This window comes from Macaca thibetana, chromosome 19, assembly GCF_024542745.1.
Source record: "Macaca thibetana thibetana isolate TM-01 chromosome 19, ASM2454274v1, whole genome shotgun sequence".
Classification (NCBI taxonomy): domain Eukaryota; kingdom Metazoa; phylum Chordata; class Mammalia; order Primates; family Cercopithecidae; genus Macaca; species Macaca thibetana.
This window is the reverse complement of record NC_065596.1, coordinates 30127346-30147777: the sequence shown is the minus strand read 5'-3', so window position 1 is coordinate 30147777 and position 20432 is coordinate 30127346. Positions and strand designations below refer to the sequence as shown.

Here is a 20432-nt window from a genome sequence, read left to right as displayed (position 1 = left end):
GCCAATAGTGTTTTATGTAATACACTTGTGCTGAAGTTTTCTGATGAACCATGGTAGCTACAAAACCTTTTATTTGAAGGAACAAGTGTAATACACAGGGGAGCAGCAAGCAACTTTCTATTACCAGTAATATACTTACAATGAGGGTTTTAAATTTTTATAGCTGGAAACTATTTTGTAAGCGAAGACCTAGGATCAAACCTGTGTTAAACCTGTACAGGGACATGTATCAACTTTGTCATGTTCTAAGCAGGTTAGTTTTGTCACTGGGTCTTAAAAGCTTTTTCTTAGCGAGTAACAGTATTTTTTTTTTTTTTTTGAGACGGAGTCATGCTCTGTCACCCAGGCTGGAGTGCAGTGGCCGGATCTCAGCTCACTGCAAGCTCCGCCTCCCGGGTACACGCCATTCTCCTGCCTCAGCCTCCCGAGTAGCTGAGACTACAGGCGCCCGCCACTTCGCCCGGCTAGTTTTTTGTATTTTTTAGTAGAGACGGGGTTTCACCGTGTTAGCCAGGATGGTCTCGATCTCCTGACCTCATGATCCCCCCGTCTCGGCCTCCCAAAGTGCTGGGATTACAGGCTTGAGCCACCGCGCCCGGCTAGTATTTTTTAATAACAGAAGTTTTTCAGAGCCAGATGCTTGAACTTGGAGCATCTGTTTGGGGAAAGAGTTAAAGTAAAGTTATCTTGAGGCATTCACTCTTTTGCTTCTCAAGGCCATTGGTCTCTTACTTTTTAAATTTTTTTTTTTTTTTTGAGATGGAGTCTCACTCTGTTGCCCAGGCTGGAGTGCAGTGGTATGGTCTCGGCTCACTGCAAAGTCCACCTCCCAGGTTCAGGTGATTCTCCTGCCTCAGCCTCCTGAGTAGCTGGGATTACAGGCACCTGCCACCACGCCCAGCTAATATTTTCTACTTCTAGTAGAGATGGGGTTTTGCCATGTTAGCCAGGCTGGTTTCAAACTCCTGACCTTGTGATCCGCCCACCTCGGCCTCCCAAAGCACTGGGATTACAGGCGTGAGCCACCGCACCCGGCCGGTCTCTTATGTTAGCCTTTTTATAAACATAACATGAAGAAACATCTAGGCTGCCAGCAATGTTTTCAGCCAACTGAGCAAATAGCTTTTTTCTGGTTTTGCTAAAGGAGGAGGTTCTGGTAACTTCTGGTTTGTATGTTTAAAGAATGACTGCAAGACTCGGAATTGTGCTGGGCTGAACAGGTCTGGGTTTCCTAAGTGGTATGTGTACAGTGGGGACACCTCATCTAGGTGTTTCTTCTAGCATGGTTATGGGGGGTAACAACAACAAAACCATGTACAGCATATTCATATCCAGCAAGGACAAAAGAGGTCCTTACCTGGGAAAAAGGTTGAATACAGTGACAGAACAATAGGAAAGCAGTATTGCAGGAAAACTATTAAGATTTTTAACTACATTTACTTGTTTGATGAGTCCTCAAGCTTCGGTCGTGCATAGACTAGTCAGCTGCCGGTGTGTGACTAGAGCAGGGCTTGTTGTCTCCTCAAGCTGCAGCCGTATGTAGACTGGTCAGCCTCCGGAGTGACCAGAACAGGGCTATCATCCTCAGCAGCAGCTTGGTCTCGTCTCAGGATCAACCGGGTTGGATGATCTGCATCCTGCTGGCTGGTGCACTTGTCCTGAGCTGCCGGTGTTAACTGACTGTGGTGGATCCAAGACACAACACCTGCAAGGTTAACAGCAGTGGGAGTGGACAAGGTTACAGTATAGGGCCCATCCTATATGGGTCCTAGAAAAATTAGATTTTGGCCGGGCGCGGTGGCTCAAGCCTGTAATCCCAGCACTTTGGGAGGCCGAGACGGGCGGATCACGAGGTCAGGAGATCGAGACCATCCTGGCTAACCCGGTGAAACCCCGTCTCTAGTAAAAAATACAAAAAAAAAAAATAGCCGGGCGAGGTGGCGGGTGCCTGTAGTCCCAGCTACTCGGGAGGCTGAGGCAGGAGAATGGCGTAAACCCGGGAGGCGGAGCTTGCAGTGAGCCGAGATCCGGCCACTGCACTCCAGTCTCGGCGACAGAGCAAGACTCCGTCTCAAAAAAAAAAAAAAAGAAAAATTAGATTTTACTGTAAACAGAGTCACTAGATTTAAAAGGGTGTCAGGCTTATAGGCATTTTCATGTATTTAATTATGAACACTTTGTATGGCTTTTTTTTTTTTTGAGACGGAGTCTCGCTCTGTCACCCAGGCTGGAGTGCAGTGGCTGGATCTCAGCTCACTGCAAGCTCCGCCTCCCGGGTTCACGCCATTCTCCTGCCTCAGCCTCCCGAGTAGCTGGGACTACAGGCGCCCACCACCTCGCCCGGCTAGTTTTTTGTATTTTTTTAGTAGAGACGGGGTTTCACCGTGTTAGCCAGGATGGTCTCGATCTCCCGACCTCGTGATCCGCCCGTCTCGGCCTCCCAAAGTGCTGGGATTACAGGCTTGAGCCACCGCACCCGGCCCACTGTATGGCTATTTTTAAAACCTGCATTTGCGGCTGGGCGTGGTGGCTCACGCCTGTAATCCCAGCACTTCGGGAGGCCAAGGCGGGTGGATCTCTAGGTCAGGAGTTCAAGACTAGCCTGGCCAACATGGTGAAACTCCGTCTCTACTAAAACTACAAAAATTAGCTGGGTGTGGTGGCAGGCGCCTGTAATCCCAGCTACTCAGGAGGCTGAGGCAGGAAAATTGCTTTGAACCTTGGTGGCAGAGGTTGCAGTGAGCCAAGATTGCCCCACTGCACTCCAGCCTGGGCGACAGAGTGAGACTCTGTCTCAGAAAACAAAAACAAACCGAAAAACCTGCATTTGCTTTCTTAAGGTTAATTTCTTTAGTTTCTGGAGGTCACCTTTAATTTGACCTATGATTTGAGGGTGACCGACCGAACAAAATCTTATAGGGCAAATACCTAGTTTGTTTGGTGGGGGTGCAGCTGACTCGGAGAAGGACCATAGGCAAAAACCTGATTTTATTTTAAATGAGCAAACAAGCACTAGTATGTACCGATAGCCTCCAGCACGGGGCAGTTCTGTAAAGTCCATAAGCAAGTTTTCACAAGGTATGGCTCTTTTTACTGTCTAAGTTTCTTAGAGGAGGGGTTCTTCTCCCCCCACCCCTCCTTTGTAACTGTATTTAGTGGCTCAGCCTTCAGTGAGAAATTGGAATCCAGATACAGCAGAATCTTGCTGCTTTTAACTTCTAATGTGACCATGGGCTCCTGGGAGCCTCATGAGAAGGGCGTAGTCTGCCCTAGTCTTTACATTCTTCAGCTCCTGTCAGTCTGATCAGATCAGTATTTGGTTCCTCCAAGGTGCGGCAGCCCTTGGCAGATGGCCTCTTTGTCTTGCCGCCTTGGCCATTTCCTTTATTGCCTTTTTGAACATTTACCCTTCTAGTGTCTTTTCTTTTTGCATCTCGCACATTAATCTCTCTCCAGCCTGTCCGGCTCTTGAATCCTTGCCTAATTTGACTTCTTTCATATCTACATCCACGTCCACATCCTCTCACATTGCTACTTTCTCTTTTATTACACTTACTCTTAGTCTTTCTTTTTCTTTTGCTCTTTCCCAGTTTTGTTCCTTGGTCACAGTCAACATACACCTTGGTGGCCACTTTTATAGACTGGATGATATTCATGCCTGCAGCTTCTGCTTGATGTTACCCTGGGCTTGCTTTACAAATGAAGTATTCACTATATACTGATTTTCAGCAGCCTTAGGGTTAAATGGGGTGTAAAGCCAGAATGCTTTATAGAGTCTCTTATAAAACTGAGTTAGGCTCTTGTCAGCTCCTCGAAGCATTCCTGGAATTTTTTTTTTTATTACTTGCTTTTTTTCTACCAACTCTTAGCCTCTGCAGAAGTGCTTCTCAGTACCTCTGCGAACGCTGAAGCTGAGTTGCATTCTCTGGGTGTTTTTCCCCCTTTTTCCTACAGTTTAACAGGCTCTTTTCTTTATATAATTCTCCATGCACTTGGAGGGTGAAACAGGCATACTGAGAGTCAGTGTCAGTGTTTACAGTCTTACCTTCACTGAGTTCTAAGGCCCGAATTAAAGCAATGAGCTCAGCTTAACGACAGTGTCCAGGGTTACCACCGCATACTCTGCACATCTCTTTCCTTGTGGGTTGATGAAGCTGTTCGCGTCCACGTATAGCTCCTAGTCTACTGATGCCCAAGGCTGGTCCCGGAGGTCAGGTCTGCTGGAGTAAACTTGAGTCCAACACCTCTACACAGTCATGCTCGACAGGGCTCTAGCTGTCGGGAGCAAGGTGGTGGGTTCAGGGTGTTTCCAGTTTAGTAGATCAATGGTTGAAAGGGGCTGATAGATGAAAGTCTGTTGCTCCCACGGATGTGGGCCTGGTCATTATAATAGACAGGTCCTCACATCTCCCTGAGAGGCATTTGCATAGCTTGAGCAAGACCAGATCTGAGACGGCCCACTTGGCTATCTTGACTTCCTTCCTTGGCCTCTCGAGGCTCCGATCCTCCCCTTCGAGGTGAGACCTGGGGCGTGTTAGCTCCTGAATCTCGTTTCTGAGGGGGCTGTTTGCCTTGGTAAAGCGGGGCAGTAGGCTGGGACATATGGAGAAAGAATTTCTATGATCTCTGGCGGCTCCTGCAAAACTGGCTTCTCTTGCTGTTTCTGGGACTCCGTTTTTAACTCTGTGTCTGCTGGTGAAGCTGCTCTTACTTTTACTTTTGGCTTTTTTGCAATAAGCTGTTAAACAGGGCTAAATTTATGCTGGTTTTGTCTGTGTTATATTTAACCATGAGTCAATATAAAGGAACTTGATCTAGGTACACTGGCTGTCCTCCGAGCCTGTCACCACCTTAAATACATGGCCAATTGTTCCTTGTCTATAGTTCCTTCGAAGGGCCATCCAACACCAAAAGAGGGCAGTTCTAATTCACACAGATCTTAACCTCTAAGGGGTTAACTTAACTTTATAATCTCCTGCAAAACCTTTCTTTTTTTTTTTTTTTTTTTTTTTTGAGACGGAGTCTCCCTCTGTCGCCCGGGCTGGAGTGCAGTGGCCGGATCTCAGCTCACTGCAAGCTCGACCTCCCGGGTTTACGCCATTCTCCTGCCTCAGCCTCCCGAATAGCTGGGACTACAGGCGCCCGCCACCTCGCCCGGCTAGTATTTTTTTGTATTTTTTTTAGTAGAGATGGGGTTTCACCGTGTTAGCCAGGATGGTCTCGATCTCCTGACCTCGTGATCCACCCGCCTCGGCCTCCCAGAGTGCTGGGATTACAGGCTTGAGCCACCGCGCCCGGCCAAAACCTTTCTTAAGGTTCTGTAACATGCATTTTAATAGAGTAAGTTTTGATGATTTGATGACTTTCCTTTTTTCTTTTTGAAATGTTTTAACACAGTTCCTAGCCGAGTGGGCTTACTTTGTGTCCGACCTATTTTTCTCTTGAGACAAAACAACATTCACACTACAAGAAGGAAAGGGTAAAAGGTCATTTACTCATCTAATTCACACTAAATCAAAATCAAAGCTAAAACCAAGTGTTGTTAAAGGCACACCTGTTCGTCAAGCAATTTAAGCCAAGTCAAAATCAGAACCAAAATCGAAGTGCCAATAAAGGCACGCCTGTTTATCAAGCAATTCAAGTCAAGTCAAAATCAAAACTAAAACCAAAGTATCAGGCAATTAATTCAAGTCAAGTCAAAAACAAAAAACAAAGTATCAAGCAATTAAGTCAAGTCAAAAACAAAAACCAAAGTGCCGGTACAGGCATGCCGTGGGTGATCAGGCCACGCTTCCACTCAAATGGAGTGGGCGAGTTCCAAAGACCAGTCTTACCAAGTTTCAGATGTCCGGACTTAAAGGGCCAGTTCCTTCCCGGTGTTCAGCCACTGTGTTGATCCTCCACAGGGGCCTGCTGTGCACTGCTCTGAAGAGGTAAATGCCTCCACCGGGGCAAATGCCTACCCGGGAGTGCTCTCAGGATCCGCATCACTCAAGCTGGCCAGAGTCCCCCGCAGGGATGCTCTACAGGGCAGGCATAAGCTGCCTAAGGGGCTGCCTCGACCGTCCTTTAATCACCTCGCTTCCCGGTCAGGGAACCAAGAAATGTAGCAGGACAAGCCGCAGACAAAACTCCTCAAGACACCAGATTAAAGAAGGAAGAGGTTTTTTATTTGGCCCGGAATGTCAGCCGACTCGCATCTTTTTTTTTTTTTTTTTTTTTTTTTGAGATGGAGTCTCGCTCTGTCGCCCAGGCTGGAGTGCAGTGGCGCGATCTCGGCTCACTGCAAGCTCCGCTTCCCGGGTTCACACCATTCTCCTGCCTCAGCCTCCCGTGTAGCTGGGACTACAGGCGCCCACCACCATGCCTGCCTAATTTTTTTTTGTATTTTTAGTAGAGACGGGGTTTCACCGTGTTAGCCAGGATGGTCTCGATCTCCTGACCTTGTGATCCACCCGCCTCGGACTCCCAAAGTGCTGGGATTACAGGCGTGAGCCACCGCACATGGCAGACTTGCGTCTTAAGAGCCAAGCTCCCCGAAAAAGAAATACTTGGCCTTTTTAAAGGCTTACAACTTTAGGGGGTCCACGTGAAAGGGTCGTGATAAATTGAGCAAGCGTGGGAAACGTGACTGGGACCTACATGCATCAGCTAACAGAACAAAAAGTTTTACAATGCTTTTTTTTTCATACAGTGTCTGGGATTTACAGATAACACACGTAGTTTAGGCCAGGGGTTGATGTTATTATTATTACTTTTTTTAACTCCTAGGGCCGGGTGGCGTGCCAAGGTTGTCTGGCTATTTATCTTACTTTTGTTTCTCTCTCTCTTTCCTCCTGTCTTGTGAACTAGGCAAGGTCGGGGGAGGAGGGCAGCAGGAGTAGTAGTGGTCTCCTTCCTTAGTTGGAGTGAGCTGAGATTGCACCGCTGCACTCCAGCCTGGTGATAGAGCGAGACTCCGTCTCAAAAAAAAAAAAAAAAAAAAAAAAAAAAAAAAATTCCTTCTGCTAGGACTTCAGTGACCACATGGTCCCCATACACTGCTGCCTCATTTGATGTCCCTCCAGGCACCAGCCCCCGCCCACACTCCTGCTACAAAGCTTCCCATACACTTGTTTCATTGTGGTAAAATATTCAAAATATTTACCCTTACTGTCATTTAACACGTTTACAATGCTGTGCAACTGTCACCTCTATCGAGTTCCAGAGGTTTTTTATCAGCTGAAACAGAAGGTCTGTCTCCTGGCAGCCCCTGCTGCCGCCCCCCAGCAACCATTCATCTGCTTTCTGTCTCAATAGATTTGCCTATTCTGCACATTTTGTAGAAATTGAATCATATCATATGAAGTCCTTTCCCTTCCCTTCCCTTCCCCTCCCTCCCTCCCTCCCTCCCTCCCTTCCTTCCTTCCTTCCTTCCTTCCTTCCTTCCTTCCTTCCTTCCTTCCTTCTTTCTTTCCTTCCCCCTTTCCTTTCCTTTCCTTTTCCTTTCCTTTTCTGACAGGGTCTGGGTGTGTCACCCAGGCTGGAATGCCATGGAGCGACGATCATGGCTCACTGCAGCCTCAACCTCCCAGGCTCAAGCACTCCACCTGCCTCAGCCTCTCAAGTAGCTGGAATTACAGGCACCTGCCACCAGGCCCAACTAATTTTTGTATTTTTGCGGGGATAGCGTCTTGCTGCGTTGCCCAGGTTGGTCTCGAACTGCTGGGCTCAAAACAGCCTCCCACCTTGGCTTCCCAAAGTGCTGGGATGACAGGTGTGAGCTACCATGCCTGGCCTGTTTTCAGCTTTATTGGGCATACACCTGTGAGTGGAGCGGCTGGGTCAGGGAGTGTATTAGTTCAGGTTCTCTAGAGAAACAGAAGCCACAGAATGTGTATATGCATACACAGCAAGAGATTCATTTTAGGAACTGGCTCCCAGGATTAGTGGACGTTTAGCTGGTTCAGAGTCTGATGGGGGGGCCAGGTGTGGTGGCACATGCCTGTCATTCCAGCACTTTGGGAGGCCAAGTTGGGAGGATCGCTTGAGTCCAGAAGTTTGGGATCAACCTGGCCAACATAGGGAGACCCTGTCTCTATTTAAAAAAAATTTTTTAAGGTGGGGTGCGGTGGCTCAAGCCTGTAATTCCAGCACTTTGGGAGGCCAAGGTGGGCGGATCACGAGGTCAGGAGATCGAGACCATCCTGGGTAACACAGTGAAACCCCATCTCTATTAAAAATACAAAAAAAAGGCCGGGCGCGGTGGCTCAAGCCTGTAATCCCAGCACTTTGGGAGGCCGAGACGGGCGGATCACGAGGTCAGGAGATCAAGACCATCCTGGCTAACACGGTGAAACCCCATCTCTACTAAAAAAATACAAAAAACTAGCCGGGCAAGGTGGCGGGCGCCTGTAGTCCCAGCTACTCGGGAGGCTGAGGCAGGAGAATGGCGTAAACCTGGGAGGCGGAGCTTGCAGTGAGCGGAGATCCGGCCACTGCACTCCAGCCTGGGTGACACAGCGAGACTCCATCTCAAAAAAAAAAAAAAAAAAAAAAATACAAAAAAAAATTAGGCGGGCATGGTGGCGGGCGCCTGTAGTCCCAGCTACTCGGGAGGCTGAGGCAGGAGAATGGCATGAACCTGGGAGGTGGAGCTTGTAGTGAGCCGAGATCATGCCACTGCACTCCAGCCTGGGCGACAGAGCGAGACTCCGTCTCAGAAAAAACAAAACAACAAAAAAAGTCTCTGTTCTCCTTGTCTGGAATGTGTTCATTTTTCTGATTCTCCCTGTGTCCTACTAGAAGATCCAGTGACACCCACGCCGAGGTCCACTCCTAAGAGACAGAGGGAACCTGCTTTAACTTCTTAAGAATCCTAATTACAGCATCCTCAGCTCTTCCCCAAAATGCCCTGAGGCACCTGCCCTGCCCTTAGCTGTCCCTTCTAGTTTCCTTGGGATCCTGTAATGTCTTCAGGATACTGTTCCAGCAGCCCCTGGGCCCCTTTTTTTTTTTTTTTTTTTTAAGACGGAGTCTCGCTTTGTCACCCAGGCTGGAGTGCAGTGGCGTGATCTCGGCTCACTTCAAGCTCCGCCTTCACTGGGCCCCATTCTAAGGTTCCTTGGACCCTGACAGAGTCCTCAATGCCCTGTTACGGTGTCCCTCAGGAGCCTGCTATGCTTTTCCTGGAAGTCTGACTACCATCACTGTGGGGTCCTCTATAACCCAGCCTTAGCTCTCATGTCCCCAGGGCCCTGCTGTAACATTACCATGACAATTGTAAAGCTCCTTGGACCACCTATGATACTCACAGGTCTTGTGTTCTTTTTTTTTTTTTTTTTTTTTAGATGGAGTCTGGCTCTGTCGCCCAGGCTGGAGGGCAGTGGTGTGATCTCAGCTCACTGCAACCTCCGCCTCCTGGGTTCAAGTGATTCTCCTGCCTCAGCCTCCCAAGTAGCTGGGATTACAGGTGCCCACCACCACGCCCAGCTAATTTTTGTATTTTTAGTAGAGACGGTGTTTCAACCATATTGGCCAGGCTGGTCTCAAACTCCTGACCTCGTGATCCGTCTGCCTCGGCCTCCCAAGGTGCTGGGATTACAGGCATGAGCCACCGTGCCCAGCCGTTTTGTGTTCTTTCTGGAGGCTCCAGGGAAGAATCAGTGTTTTTGCCTTTCCCAGGTTCTAGAGGCTACCAGCATTCCTTGGCTCGTGGCCCACTCCTCCATCTTCAAGGCCAGCAGTACGGCATCTTCTCCCCTTTCTGACCCTTATGTTGGTCCTCACGTCTTCTCTCTCTGACACCAACCCGCCTGCCTCCCTCTCCAAAGGAGTCCTGTGATTGTGTTTAGGGCCACTTGGATAATCCAAGATCATCTCCCCATCTAAACTTAACCTAATCACATCACAAAGTCCTTTTTTCCCATATAAGGCCATAGTCAGAGGTTTTGGGGGATGAGGGCATGGACATCTTTGAGGCCATGATTCAGCCGGCCATGGTCATCTGGAGTGTCTTTCCTTGCCCCATTCTGATCTCCTCTCCTTGCTGTTATAATGGCCTGGGACTTTAGCCAGGAGGCCTGCCAGGGGTCTGCCTAGACATTCCTCATCATAGCCTTCCTTCCTGCCATGGAAGAAAAAGGCCTCAGTCAAGGTTGCAGTGAGCCATGATTGCATTACTGCACTCCAGCCTGGATGACTGAGCGAGACCCTAAAGAAAAATAAAAAGAAAAAGGCCTCAAGGCCCCTTAGTGCCACCTGGGAAACCCTTCCAGATGCCCTGGGGTCCTGCGATGTCTCCGGAGCCCATTTATAGCATCAGCTGGCTGACTTGCATCAGATCCTCAGGGTTCTGCTCTAGTGAGCCCTGACTACACCGTTTCCTTCCCTGGGATCCTGCTCTCATGTCCCCAGGGACCTATTAGAACCCTCTTAGACTGTCACCCGGGCTCCCCCAGAACAGCTATAATGTCCTGAGGGCTCCACTATAATGCAATAGAAAGCTCCCAGGCCGGGGGCGGTGGCTCACGCCTGTAATCCCAGCACTTTGGGAGGCCGAGGCGGGTGGATCACTTTAGGTCAGGAGTTCGAGACCAGCCTGGCCAACATGGCGAAACACCGTCTCTATGATGCAAAAGTTCACCGGGCGTGGTGGCACATGCCTGTAATCCCAGCTACTAGGGAGGCTGAGGCAGGAGAATCACTTGAACCTGGGAGGTGGAGGTTGCAGTGAGCTGAGATCGTGCCATTGTACTCCAGCCCGGGCAACAAGAGCAGAACTCCATCTCAAAAAAAAAAAAAAAAAAAAAAAATGGTTCAAGCAGAGCACTCACCAGGTGCTGGTCCCTTCTGATCCACTCCTTAGACTGCAGAAGGAGCTGGCCTTAAAGTCAGCCCTGGCCCCTGCCTCTGTGCCTACAGTGGCCCCAGGCAACTTTGAATTGTGCACTCTGAGCCATCCTAACCTCTGCCCCTCCTCTCCACTCCTACACAATAGTGCCCCCTACTGACCTGGGGGGAAATCACGCACTGAGTTCAAAACCAAAACCTGACTGTTCCAGGTACACCTGTCCCAGGCAAAGGTTCTTTATCTGGAAAATGGGGAGGATAATTGTGTCTTTATATTAGGGTGGTGCAAAAGTAATTGTGGTTTCTGCCATTAAAACCTCAATTGCAGGCTGTGCGCAGTGGCTCACGCCAATAATCCCAGCACTTTGGGAGGCTGAGGCGGGTGGATCACCCGAGGTCAGGAGTTTGAGACCAGCCTGGCCAACATGGCACAACCCCATCTGTACTACAAATACAAAAATTAGCCAGACGTGGTGGCACATGCCTGTAATCTCAGCTACTAGGGAGGCTGAGGCAGGATAATCACTTGAACCTGGGAGGTGGAGGTTGCAGTGAGCTGAGATCGTGCCACTACACTCCAGCCTGGGCAACAGAGTGAGACTCAAAAACAAACAAACAAAAAACCACAATTGCTTTTGCACCAACCTACTATTTCATTAGAAGCTTCAGCAGGCCAAAGGCTCCACATGGGGCACACAGGGCATCCGTAGTAGCCCTGGTTCCTGTTAACGCCCCCACTCCCCAGCCAGGCTGGGCCCCCAGGGATCCCACTGGATTGCAGGCTCTGACACCAGGCCCTGGCTGGAGCTGTCTTGCTCACTCTTGCACCCATCCCTGGGGAACAGCACAATAAATATTTGTAGAATGAATGCCCCGGGAAGGCTTGATGTGCTCCTAAAACTCATGTAGAACATCCTTGGTGTTCTGCTAGAATGTTCTAGCTAAATTTATACTGGCCTCTGAAACATCTATAAGTCTTTTATTTTTACTTTTTTGCTTGAGACAGGGTCTCACTCTGTCACCCAGGCTGGAATGCAGTGGTATGATAATAGCTCACTGCAGCCTCGACCTCCCAGGTTGAAGCGGACCTCCCAGGTTGAAGCGATCCTCCCACCTCAGCCTCCCAAGTAGCTGGTACTACAGGTATGTACCACCACACTTGGCTGATTTTTAATTTTTTTTTTTTTTTTTTTGAGACGGAGTCTTGCTCTGTAGCCCGGGCTGGAGTGCAGTGGCCGGATCTCAGCTCACTGCAAGCTCCGCCTCCCGGGTTTGCGCCATTCTCCTGCCTCAGCCTCCTGAGTAGCTGGGACTACAGGCGCCTGCCACCTCGCCCGGCTAGTTTTTTGTATTTTTAGTAGAGACGGGGTTTCACCGTGTTAGCCAGGATGGTCTCGATCTCCTGACCTCGTGATCCGCCCGTCTCGGCCTCCCAGTGCTGGGATTACAGGCTTGAGCCACCGCGCCCGGCCTTTTAATTTTTTTTTTGTAGAGATGGGGGTCTTCCTATGTTGTCTAGGCTGGTCTCAAACTGCTGGGCTCAACAGAGCCTCCCATCTTGGCATCCCAAAGTTCTGGGATTGCAGGGTGAGCCACTGCGCCTGGCCTGTCTTGCTATAATATGTAATAGAGCCAGGACTTACTACAGTGTTAGACCGAGGAATTTCCTGCTGGGCTCAGGGCAGTGCTGACACTTGGCAGTGGGCCTGCTTAACTATTCCTGGAACACACTCCAATTCAATTTCCAGACTCCACTCACACACCTTGGGACTAGTTCAATGAGCTCAGGTGCCTGCTACATAAATAACATTTTTTTTTTTTTTTTGAAACGGAGTCTCGCTGTGTCACGAGGCTGGAGCGCAGTTGTGCAATCTTGTCGCACTGCAACCTTCGCCTCCCGGGTTCAAGCGATTCTCCTGCCGCAGCCTCCCGAGTAGCTAGGACTACAGGCACATGCCACCATGCCCAGCTAAATTTTGTATTTTTATTAAAACCGGGTTTCACCACGTTGGCCAGGATGGTCTTGATCTCCTGACCTTGTGATTCGCCCGCCTCGGCCTCCCAAAGTGCTGGGATTACAGGCGTGAGCCACTGCGTCTGGCCGATAACATATTTTATATTATATAATTACAAATACAGCCATGGGCCGGCTATAATATACCTGAGTATTGCAACCATATAATATCAGCAGGGCCTGTTACAGGAGCCCAAGGTCTTACTTAGTATTCTAATAGCCCACAGGAGGCTGCAGCAATGACACCCATCTGGCTCTAATATCGTAGGTGCAGGGCTGCAATACAAGATAACCGAGACCTGCCCTGTTTTCACACGGTAGGTCTGATGCCTGTCTTTTTATTTTTTTGCTTTGAGATAGGGTCTGACTCTGTCACCCAGGCTGGAGTGCAGTGGTGTCATCCTAGCCTGCTATAGATTCGGACCTCTGGGCTTAAGTGATCCTCCTGCCTCAGCCTCCTGAATAGCTGGGACTACAGACCCAACTGAATTTTTTTTTTTTTTTTTTTGGAGATGGGGTCTCACTCTGTCACCCAGGCTGCAGTGCAGTGGCATGATCTCGTCTCACTGCAACCTCCGCCTCCTGGGTTCAAGCGATTCTCCTGCCTCAGCCTCCCGAATAGCTGGGACTACCACGTCTGGCTAATGTTAATATTTATAGTAGAGATGGTGTTTCACCATATTGACCAGGCTGGTTTCGAACTCCTGACCTCGTGATCTGCCTTGGCCTCCCAAAGTGCTGGGATTACAGGTATGAGCCACCGCGCCTGGCCTAATTATTATTATTATTATTATTGTTTTAGTAGAGACAGGAGTCTCCCTATGTTGCTCAGGCTGGTCTCTAACTTCTGGCTCAAGCGATCCTCCTGCCCTGGCTTCCCTAAGTATTGGGATTACAGGTGTGAGCCACAGCACCTGGCCTGACCACTATCATTATAAACCCAGAAGCCTACTATAAAAGCTAACTTTCCTGTGAAAAGGCAATGCCATTGGGGCCCCCTATAGATATTCGACAGAATATTCTAGAAACATGCTAAAACAGACTCAACATCCCGTTGCAAACTACCAGGGCTTGCTGTAATGGAGCCAGGATTCTGCAATCATACAATAAATATTAAAACAAAAACCAGGCCGGGCGCGGTGGCTCAAGCCTGTAATCCCAGCACTTTGGGAGGCCGAGACGGGCGGATCACGAGGTCGGGAGATCGAGACCATCCTGGCTAACATGGTGAAACCCCGTCTCTACTAAAAAATACAAAAAACTAGCCGGGCGAGGTGGCGGGCGCCTGTAGTCCCAGCTACTGGGGAGGCTGAGGCAGGAGAATGGCGTAAACCCGGGAGGCGGAGCTTGCAGTGAGCTGAGATCCGGCCACTGCACTCCAGCCTGGGCGGCAGAGCGAGACTCCGTCTCAAAAAAAAAAAAAAAAACCCATAGGTCCATTACAGCAAGGGCTGCCTGCCAGAGGCCCTGGTCCTTAAGCCTGACCAAGGGGCCTCAGGGGATGCTGTAACATGACACTATGGGGCCTTTCTCCAACAGCAGGCTGAGGGCCCCCGCATTGTTACTTTCCAGTGTACACTTAATCAGGACGGTTCTATCCCGTTATCACACATGAGCATTGTTTTTTTTGTTTGTTTGTTTGTTTGTTTTGAGACTGAGTCGCCCTCTGTTGCCCAGGTGGAGTGCAATCTCGGCTCACTGCAACCTCCACCTCCCGGGTTCAAGTGATTCTCCTGCCTCAGCCTCCTGAGTAGCTGGGACTACAGGTGCACGCTATCACACCGGCTAACTTTTGTATTTTTAGCAGAGACATGGTTTCGCCACATTGGCCAGGGTGGTCTTAAACTCCTGACCTCAAGTAATCCGCCTGCCTCGACCTTACGAAGTGCTGGGATTACAGCCATGAGCCACGGGACCCGGCACACATGAGCATATTGATCCTCCCAATAGGGCAGGGAGGCAAGAAGCCATTTAACAGATTAGGAAACTGAGGCTCTGTGGTGGAGTGGGTCTCTTTTCCAAGGCCACACACGGCCAGGGAGCTGCAGGGCCAGAAGTTGGAACAGAGCCTCGGTGGGTCTCTGTTGCATCTGGGGCCTCTGGCTCAGCTTTACTGCTTCCAGTTATTGAGCTCCTGAAGCCTAGGGGTCAAGGTCCGCCCAGTGAAAATGTGGCAACTTCACATCATTAATTCCCTTCACGACCATCCATTTTTCCATCAATCAGGAAGGACGCTGGTGTTGAGGCGGACGTACGTTATCAAGGACAGTAACCACCATGGCTTCTGAATTTTTGCCAAAACCTCAGATGCGTGGCCTTCTGGCCAAGCATCTGTGACTTCATATTGTTGAAGCATTATGGTATCCCTGGGGGCTGCAGCTTTCTATACGTTTGCTGTAGCTGAACCAAAAAAGAAGGCATATGCAGATTTCTACAGAAATGATGATTCCATGAAAGAGTTTGAGATGAGGAAGGCTGGTGTGTGTGTATATATATATATATATATATTTTTTTTTTTTTTTTTTGAGATGGAGTCTCACTATGCTGCACAGACTGGAGTGCAGTGGTGCGATCTCAGCTCACTGCAACCTCTACTGCCCGGGTTCAAGTGATTTTCCTGCCTCAACCTACGGAGTAGCTGGGATTAAAGGTGCCTGCCACCATGCCCAGCTAATTTTTGTAGAGATGGGGTTTCACCATCTTGGTCAGGCTGGTCTTGAACTCCTGACCTCGTGATCCACCCACCTTGGCCTCCCAAAGTGCTGGGATTACAAGCATGAGACACTGCACCTGGCCGGAAGGCTGGTATCTTTCAGAGTGCAATTATCTTGGAATATAAAGAATTTCTTCAGGTTGAATTACTTAGAAGTTTGTCACTGACTTGTTCCTGAACTATGACACACGAATATTTGAGCTGAGAAATAGTTTCTCTTGGCCGGGCATGGTGGCTCATGCCTGTAATCCCAGCACTTTGTGAGGCCAACACAGGTGGATCATGAGGTCAGGAGTTTGAGACTAGCCTGGCCAACATGGTGAAAAATTTACTAAAATTTTTCTCTACTAAAAATTTAAAAATTAGCTTGGTGTGGTGGCGCACGTCTGTAAACCCAGCTACTCAGGAGATGGAGGCAGGAGAATGGCTTTAACCTGGGAGGCGGAGGTTGCGATGAGCCAAGATTGTGCCATTGCACTCCAGCCTGGGCGACAGAGCAAGATTCTGCCTCAAAAACAAAATAAACTTTAAAAATGAAAAGAACCTATAGTCCTTATCCCCACTCTTCAGGTGCAAGGCCTGTCGAGGGGTTCCAGGGGGTCTTTTAAACTTGGTCTTTGCATCCACCAGGCCCAGCAGAGGTCCCTCCCCAGCACACACTCTGACCCCAGCAGACAACCTGACGCAATGGGGTGCCAAGGAGACGCCCCAACAATCGAGGAGGAAACCAGGGAGCTGGGCTGTTGTTGTAAACACAGCCGCCCCACCCGAACGGAAACACCTGCGGCCGAGGGGAGGGGGCCGTGACCTCCCATCCCCCTCTGGGTCTCCGTCCCCTCCCTCTGGAGTCCACACTCCCCCTTTGCCCCTCTCTGGATCTCTACTGCCCCCAGCATAGGGTGGGGTGGGTGTGCAGTTTCTGCGACTCAGGGCGGCGTCCCCCCAACCTGTCCCTGCCCCTTCCTGCCCTCTTTGATGCGGCCCCACTTCCTCTGGCAGGAACCCCCGCCCTCCCTGGACCTGGGTATAAGGCAGGGACTGGGCCCACGGGGAGGCGGCGTCCCCGAGACAGCAGCGGCAGCGGCGGCTCCTCTCCCCATGGCCCTGTCTCCCAACCCTTGTACCAGTGCTGGGCTCAGACCCTGGTACAGGCCTGGGGGACAGGGACCTGGGGACCCCGGCACCGGCAGGCCCGAAAGAGGTCAGCAAGCATTCAGACCTCCCTTCCCTGTACCCCCATCTCTGCTGCTTTGATGCAGGTCTCTCCCCTTTGGATCCCACAGACCCTCTGGTGTGCTCCTGCCTTGCTGCCCCCCCACCCCACGCCTGTCATCCCACCTCTGTGATGCGCAAAGTGCACCTGTTTCTATCATACCTGCCTCTCCCGGTGGTCTCTGTGCTCTCCCCAGCTCTGCAAAACCCTTCCTCCCCATGTGCCACAACCCTGGGCCACCGTGTCTGTCCCGCCCTGTTCCTCCCAAGGCCCCCATCTCTGTGGCCCCTGGGTGTTGGGCCATCTCCGGGCGCTTCCTACTCACTTCCTTCCCAGCAGCCTGGGCCCCGGTGCCACTGAGCGGGCTCCAGGGCAGCGTCATGATGCCACTTGCCCACACCACCAATCTCCTTACTTCGATTTTGAGACAGCCGGTGCAAAGGAAGTTTCTAGAATCTGAGATCTGGAACTCAGCTACTCACTGGGACTCCAGGTGGAGGACTTGGCCTCTCCCAGGTAACTTTCCTCATATGCAAATAGGCATGGTGCCCAACTAGGAGTGGGTGGTGGGTGCATGGGGCCCCCTCCTTGGCTATAAGCAAGGATAGGAAGCCCAGGCTTAAGTCAAGAGCTTTACAGTTCACAGCCAGACAACAGGGACTCAGCACATTGCACTCTACTTGGGTGAGCCCATGCCCACAGCAGGCGGGCTGCAGCTTCCCCTCCTCCCCACCCGAGGTGGTCAGGAAAGAGACAGACCAGGGCCTGGAGGACCCAGGGGCCTCCGCCCTCACTCACTTCCTCCCCAGAGACCGGAGGGGGCGGGAGGACAGCACACCAGGTAATCAGCCTTATTCAGACACCAAAAAGGTGACGCGGGAGGACAGCACACCAGGTAATCAGCCTTATTCAGACACCGAAAAGGTGACAAGGACCAAAAAAGGAGACCCAGGGGAAGACAGGCATCTCAGGCTCCACTGTCTTCACCCACAGACACGGGCAGGAGGCCTGACAGCAGCCTTGCTCAATTCCCTGAGGGACACCCCCATCCCCCTAGTGCTCTGGTAAAGGCACAGAGATCCCAAGTCTGGCCTGGGAATGAGAAAATAACTTTATTTCATTGTGGGGAGCGGGCCGATGTCCAGCCTCAGAACTTCTGGAACTGCTTCTTGGTGCCGGCAGCCTTGGTGACCTTGAGCACGTTGAAGCGCACTGTCTTGCTCAGGGGCCGACACTCACCCACTGTGACGATGTCACCGATCTGGACGTCCCTGTGGAGGCAGGTAAGGCCATGTCCTCAGGAGGGGCCACCCCGGCGGACCCCAGGAGGCCCTCCCTCCCCTTCGCCAGGCTGAAGGCTCTCTGCTTTGGCTCCACCAAACCCTAACCGAGATCTATTTGCCAATTCAACCTCCCTCTCATTCTTTGGTACAAACTTTGTGCCAAGTACCAAGCTCAACACTGTACACAGAGCAGGCGACCACCCTTCTAAGGACTGCTGGGGTGGACGAGCTCCATTTCACAAACAAACTGGAGGCCCCCAGGTTGTCAGTGGCCTCCTCACCACCCCACTCCAGCAGAGCAGCAGGGGGATCCTGTAGCACCCACGACCACAGGCCCCTTACCGCTCAGCATCAGTTCGGGCCATCCCTGCCCACAGGACTTCTCACCTTGCTCCCAAGATCCTCCCGCCCAGAGGGCCACCATTATCAGCTGCCCACATGCCCACCCTCATTGTACCTGGCTGACATCTGGCACCCACCCTGCCTGAAGGTGCCCTCTGAGGAAGCAGGACTTTGTCCCTGGCTCACCACTGAACCCCCAGCATCTCACACCAAACTTGGCACGTGATAAGCTCTAAATAAAACACGCTGAAGGAATGAACAAACGTTTAATTCCAACATTTCTGAGGTTCCCATGTGGTGTAACCTTTTGGTTCCAAGGCACCTGTCTATTACAGGTTCAGCACCCCTAATCCAAAAATTCTGAAATGCTGCAAAATCTGAATTTTGTGTGTGTGTCTGGGAGAGACAGGGTCTTACTCTGTTGCCCAGGCTGGAGAGTAGTGGTGCCATCTCGGCTCACTGCAGCCTCCACTTTCTGGGCTCAAGCAATCCTCCCACCCCAGCCTCCTGAAGACCTAGGACTACAGCACATGCTACCACACCTGGCAAACTTTTGTATTTTCTGTAGTGGGTTTTGCCCTGTGCCCAGGCTGGTCTCAAACTCCTGGGCTCAAGGGATCCTCTTGCCTCAGCCTCCTACAGTGCTAGGATGACTGGCTTGAGCCCGGTGCCCAGCTAAAATCAGACATTTTTTGCGTACCAGCATGACACCTTTGCTTTCCCATGGTTCAATGTATGCAAACTTTGTTTCACACACAGAATTATAAAATGTACTGCGTAAGATTACTTTCAGGCTGTGTGAGTAAGATGGACATGAAACAAATGAGCTTCGTGTTTAGACCTATGTCATATGTCACATTCCCAAAACATCTCATTATGCATATGAAAACATTCCAAAATCTGGTCCCAAGCGTTTCAGACAGAGATATTCAACCTGTGGAACACTTTGATTCTGAAGAACATATAATATAGAAATCCTGAGACTCTGGGGCTTCCCAGAGATGCCACCTCAGTCACCCACTCCCTCAGTTGGCCTTAAATTGGCCTGAGCAACCTGATGGGCCACCGTGCTCACCTGAAGCAGGGGGACAGGTGCACAGACATGTTCTTGTGGCGCTTCTCGAAGCGGTTGTACTTGCGGATGTAGTGGAGGTAGTCTCGGCGGATGACAATGGTCCTCTGCATCTTCATCTTCGTCACCACACCTAGGAGCAGGGGCAGATCCTAGGTCAAGTCCCATGGGAAAGAGGGCCATGGGTAACCTGGGGCATGCTGGGAGTCAGCAGCAGCTGAGCAGGAATCCCAAGAAGCCCTGTTTCGGGCATCAGTTTTAACCAAGTGGCTTTCTCAGCAGTGCCCACGTGGGCATCTGAAGACCATTGTGAAAATCGACATCATCTGCCAATGCCCCTGCCTGTACCCACAAGTTTGTATTCCCAACCACCTCTCTCACCCAGGACCCAGGAGTCTGGGCCCCAAGCCCCTTCTTTCAGTATTTCAGGCCCCAGACACCAAGAACTCCCGCACTTACCAGAGAGGATCCGCCCTCGAATGGAGACATTACCAGTGAAGGGGCATTTCTTGTCAATGTAAGTGCCCTCAATAGCCTGAACGGATAGGAAAGAGAAAAGAGTGAGCCTTGGGCAGGCGGTTCCTGAAAAGAGCCGGGGGCGTGGCCCCAGGGAAGCGAACTACAATTCCCATCAGCCCCGGGACCGGCCACTCAGACGCAACTCGATGTGGGCACACGTGCAGGGACGCCACGGTCCCCTTCTTTCTTCTGAGGTTCCCCGCACCTCTTTGGGTGTCTTGAAGCCCAGACCGATGTTCTTGTAGTACCGCGGGAGCTTCTCCTTGCCAGTTTCTCCCAGCAGGACCCTCTTCTTGTTTTGAAAGATGGTCGGCTGCTTTTGGTAGGCACGCTCAGTCTACAGGTATGAGAAAACTGATGAGCTGCTAAGTTTGCAGCCGGCAGCAACCAGCCCTAGAGACCTTCCCAGAACCTCCCAGACCCCATTCTCTACATTTACTTGCAAA

At 50.7% G+C, this 20432-nt stretch overlaps 1 protein-coding gene, 1 long non-coding RNA gene and 1 other non-coding gene across 8 annotated transcripts in view; all 3 read right to left on the bottom strand.

Annotated features, from left to right (window-relative positions):
* Positions 1–733: 733 nt before the first annotated feature.
* On the bottom strand, positions 734–5315 carry LOC126943154 (uncharacterized). The gene is made up of 2 exons (XR_007721711.1): positions 4046–5315; positions 734–1705 (listed from the first exon to the last, which is right to left on the bottom strand). It is a non-coding gene; the product is annotated as an uncharacterized LOC126943154 (long non-coding RNA).
* Positions 5316–17863: 12548 nt separating this feature from the next.
* LOC126943097 (40S ribosomal protein S11) overlaps positions 17864–20432 on the bottom strand; it is a 54583-nt gene continuing 52014 nt past the window's right edge. For all 6 annotated transcript variants that reach the window (XM_050771471.1, XM_050771469.1, XM_050771472.1 and 3 more), the window contains exons 3-6: positions 20192–20323; positions 19927–20002; positions 19471–19600; positions 17864–18041 (exon numbers count right to left, since the gene is read on the bottom strand). In XM_050771471.1, coding sequence (XP_050627428.1) covers positions 17918–18041; positions 19471–19600; positions 19927–20002; positions 20192–20323 — 462 coding nt within the window. In that variant the 3' untranslated portion in view covers positions 17864–17917. The remainder of the gene's footprint in view (positions 18042–19470; positions 19601–19926; positions 20003–20191; positions 20324–20432) is intronic.
* On the bottom strand, positions 19711–19798 carry LOC126943660 (small nucleolar RNA SNORD35). Its single transcript, XR_007721800.1, has one exon. It is a non-coding gene; the product is annotated as a small nucleolar RNA SNORD35 (small nucleolar RNA).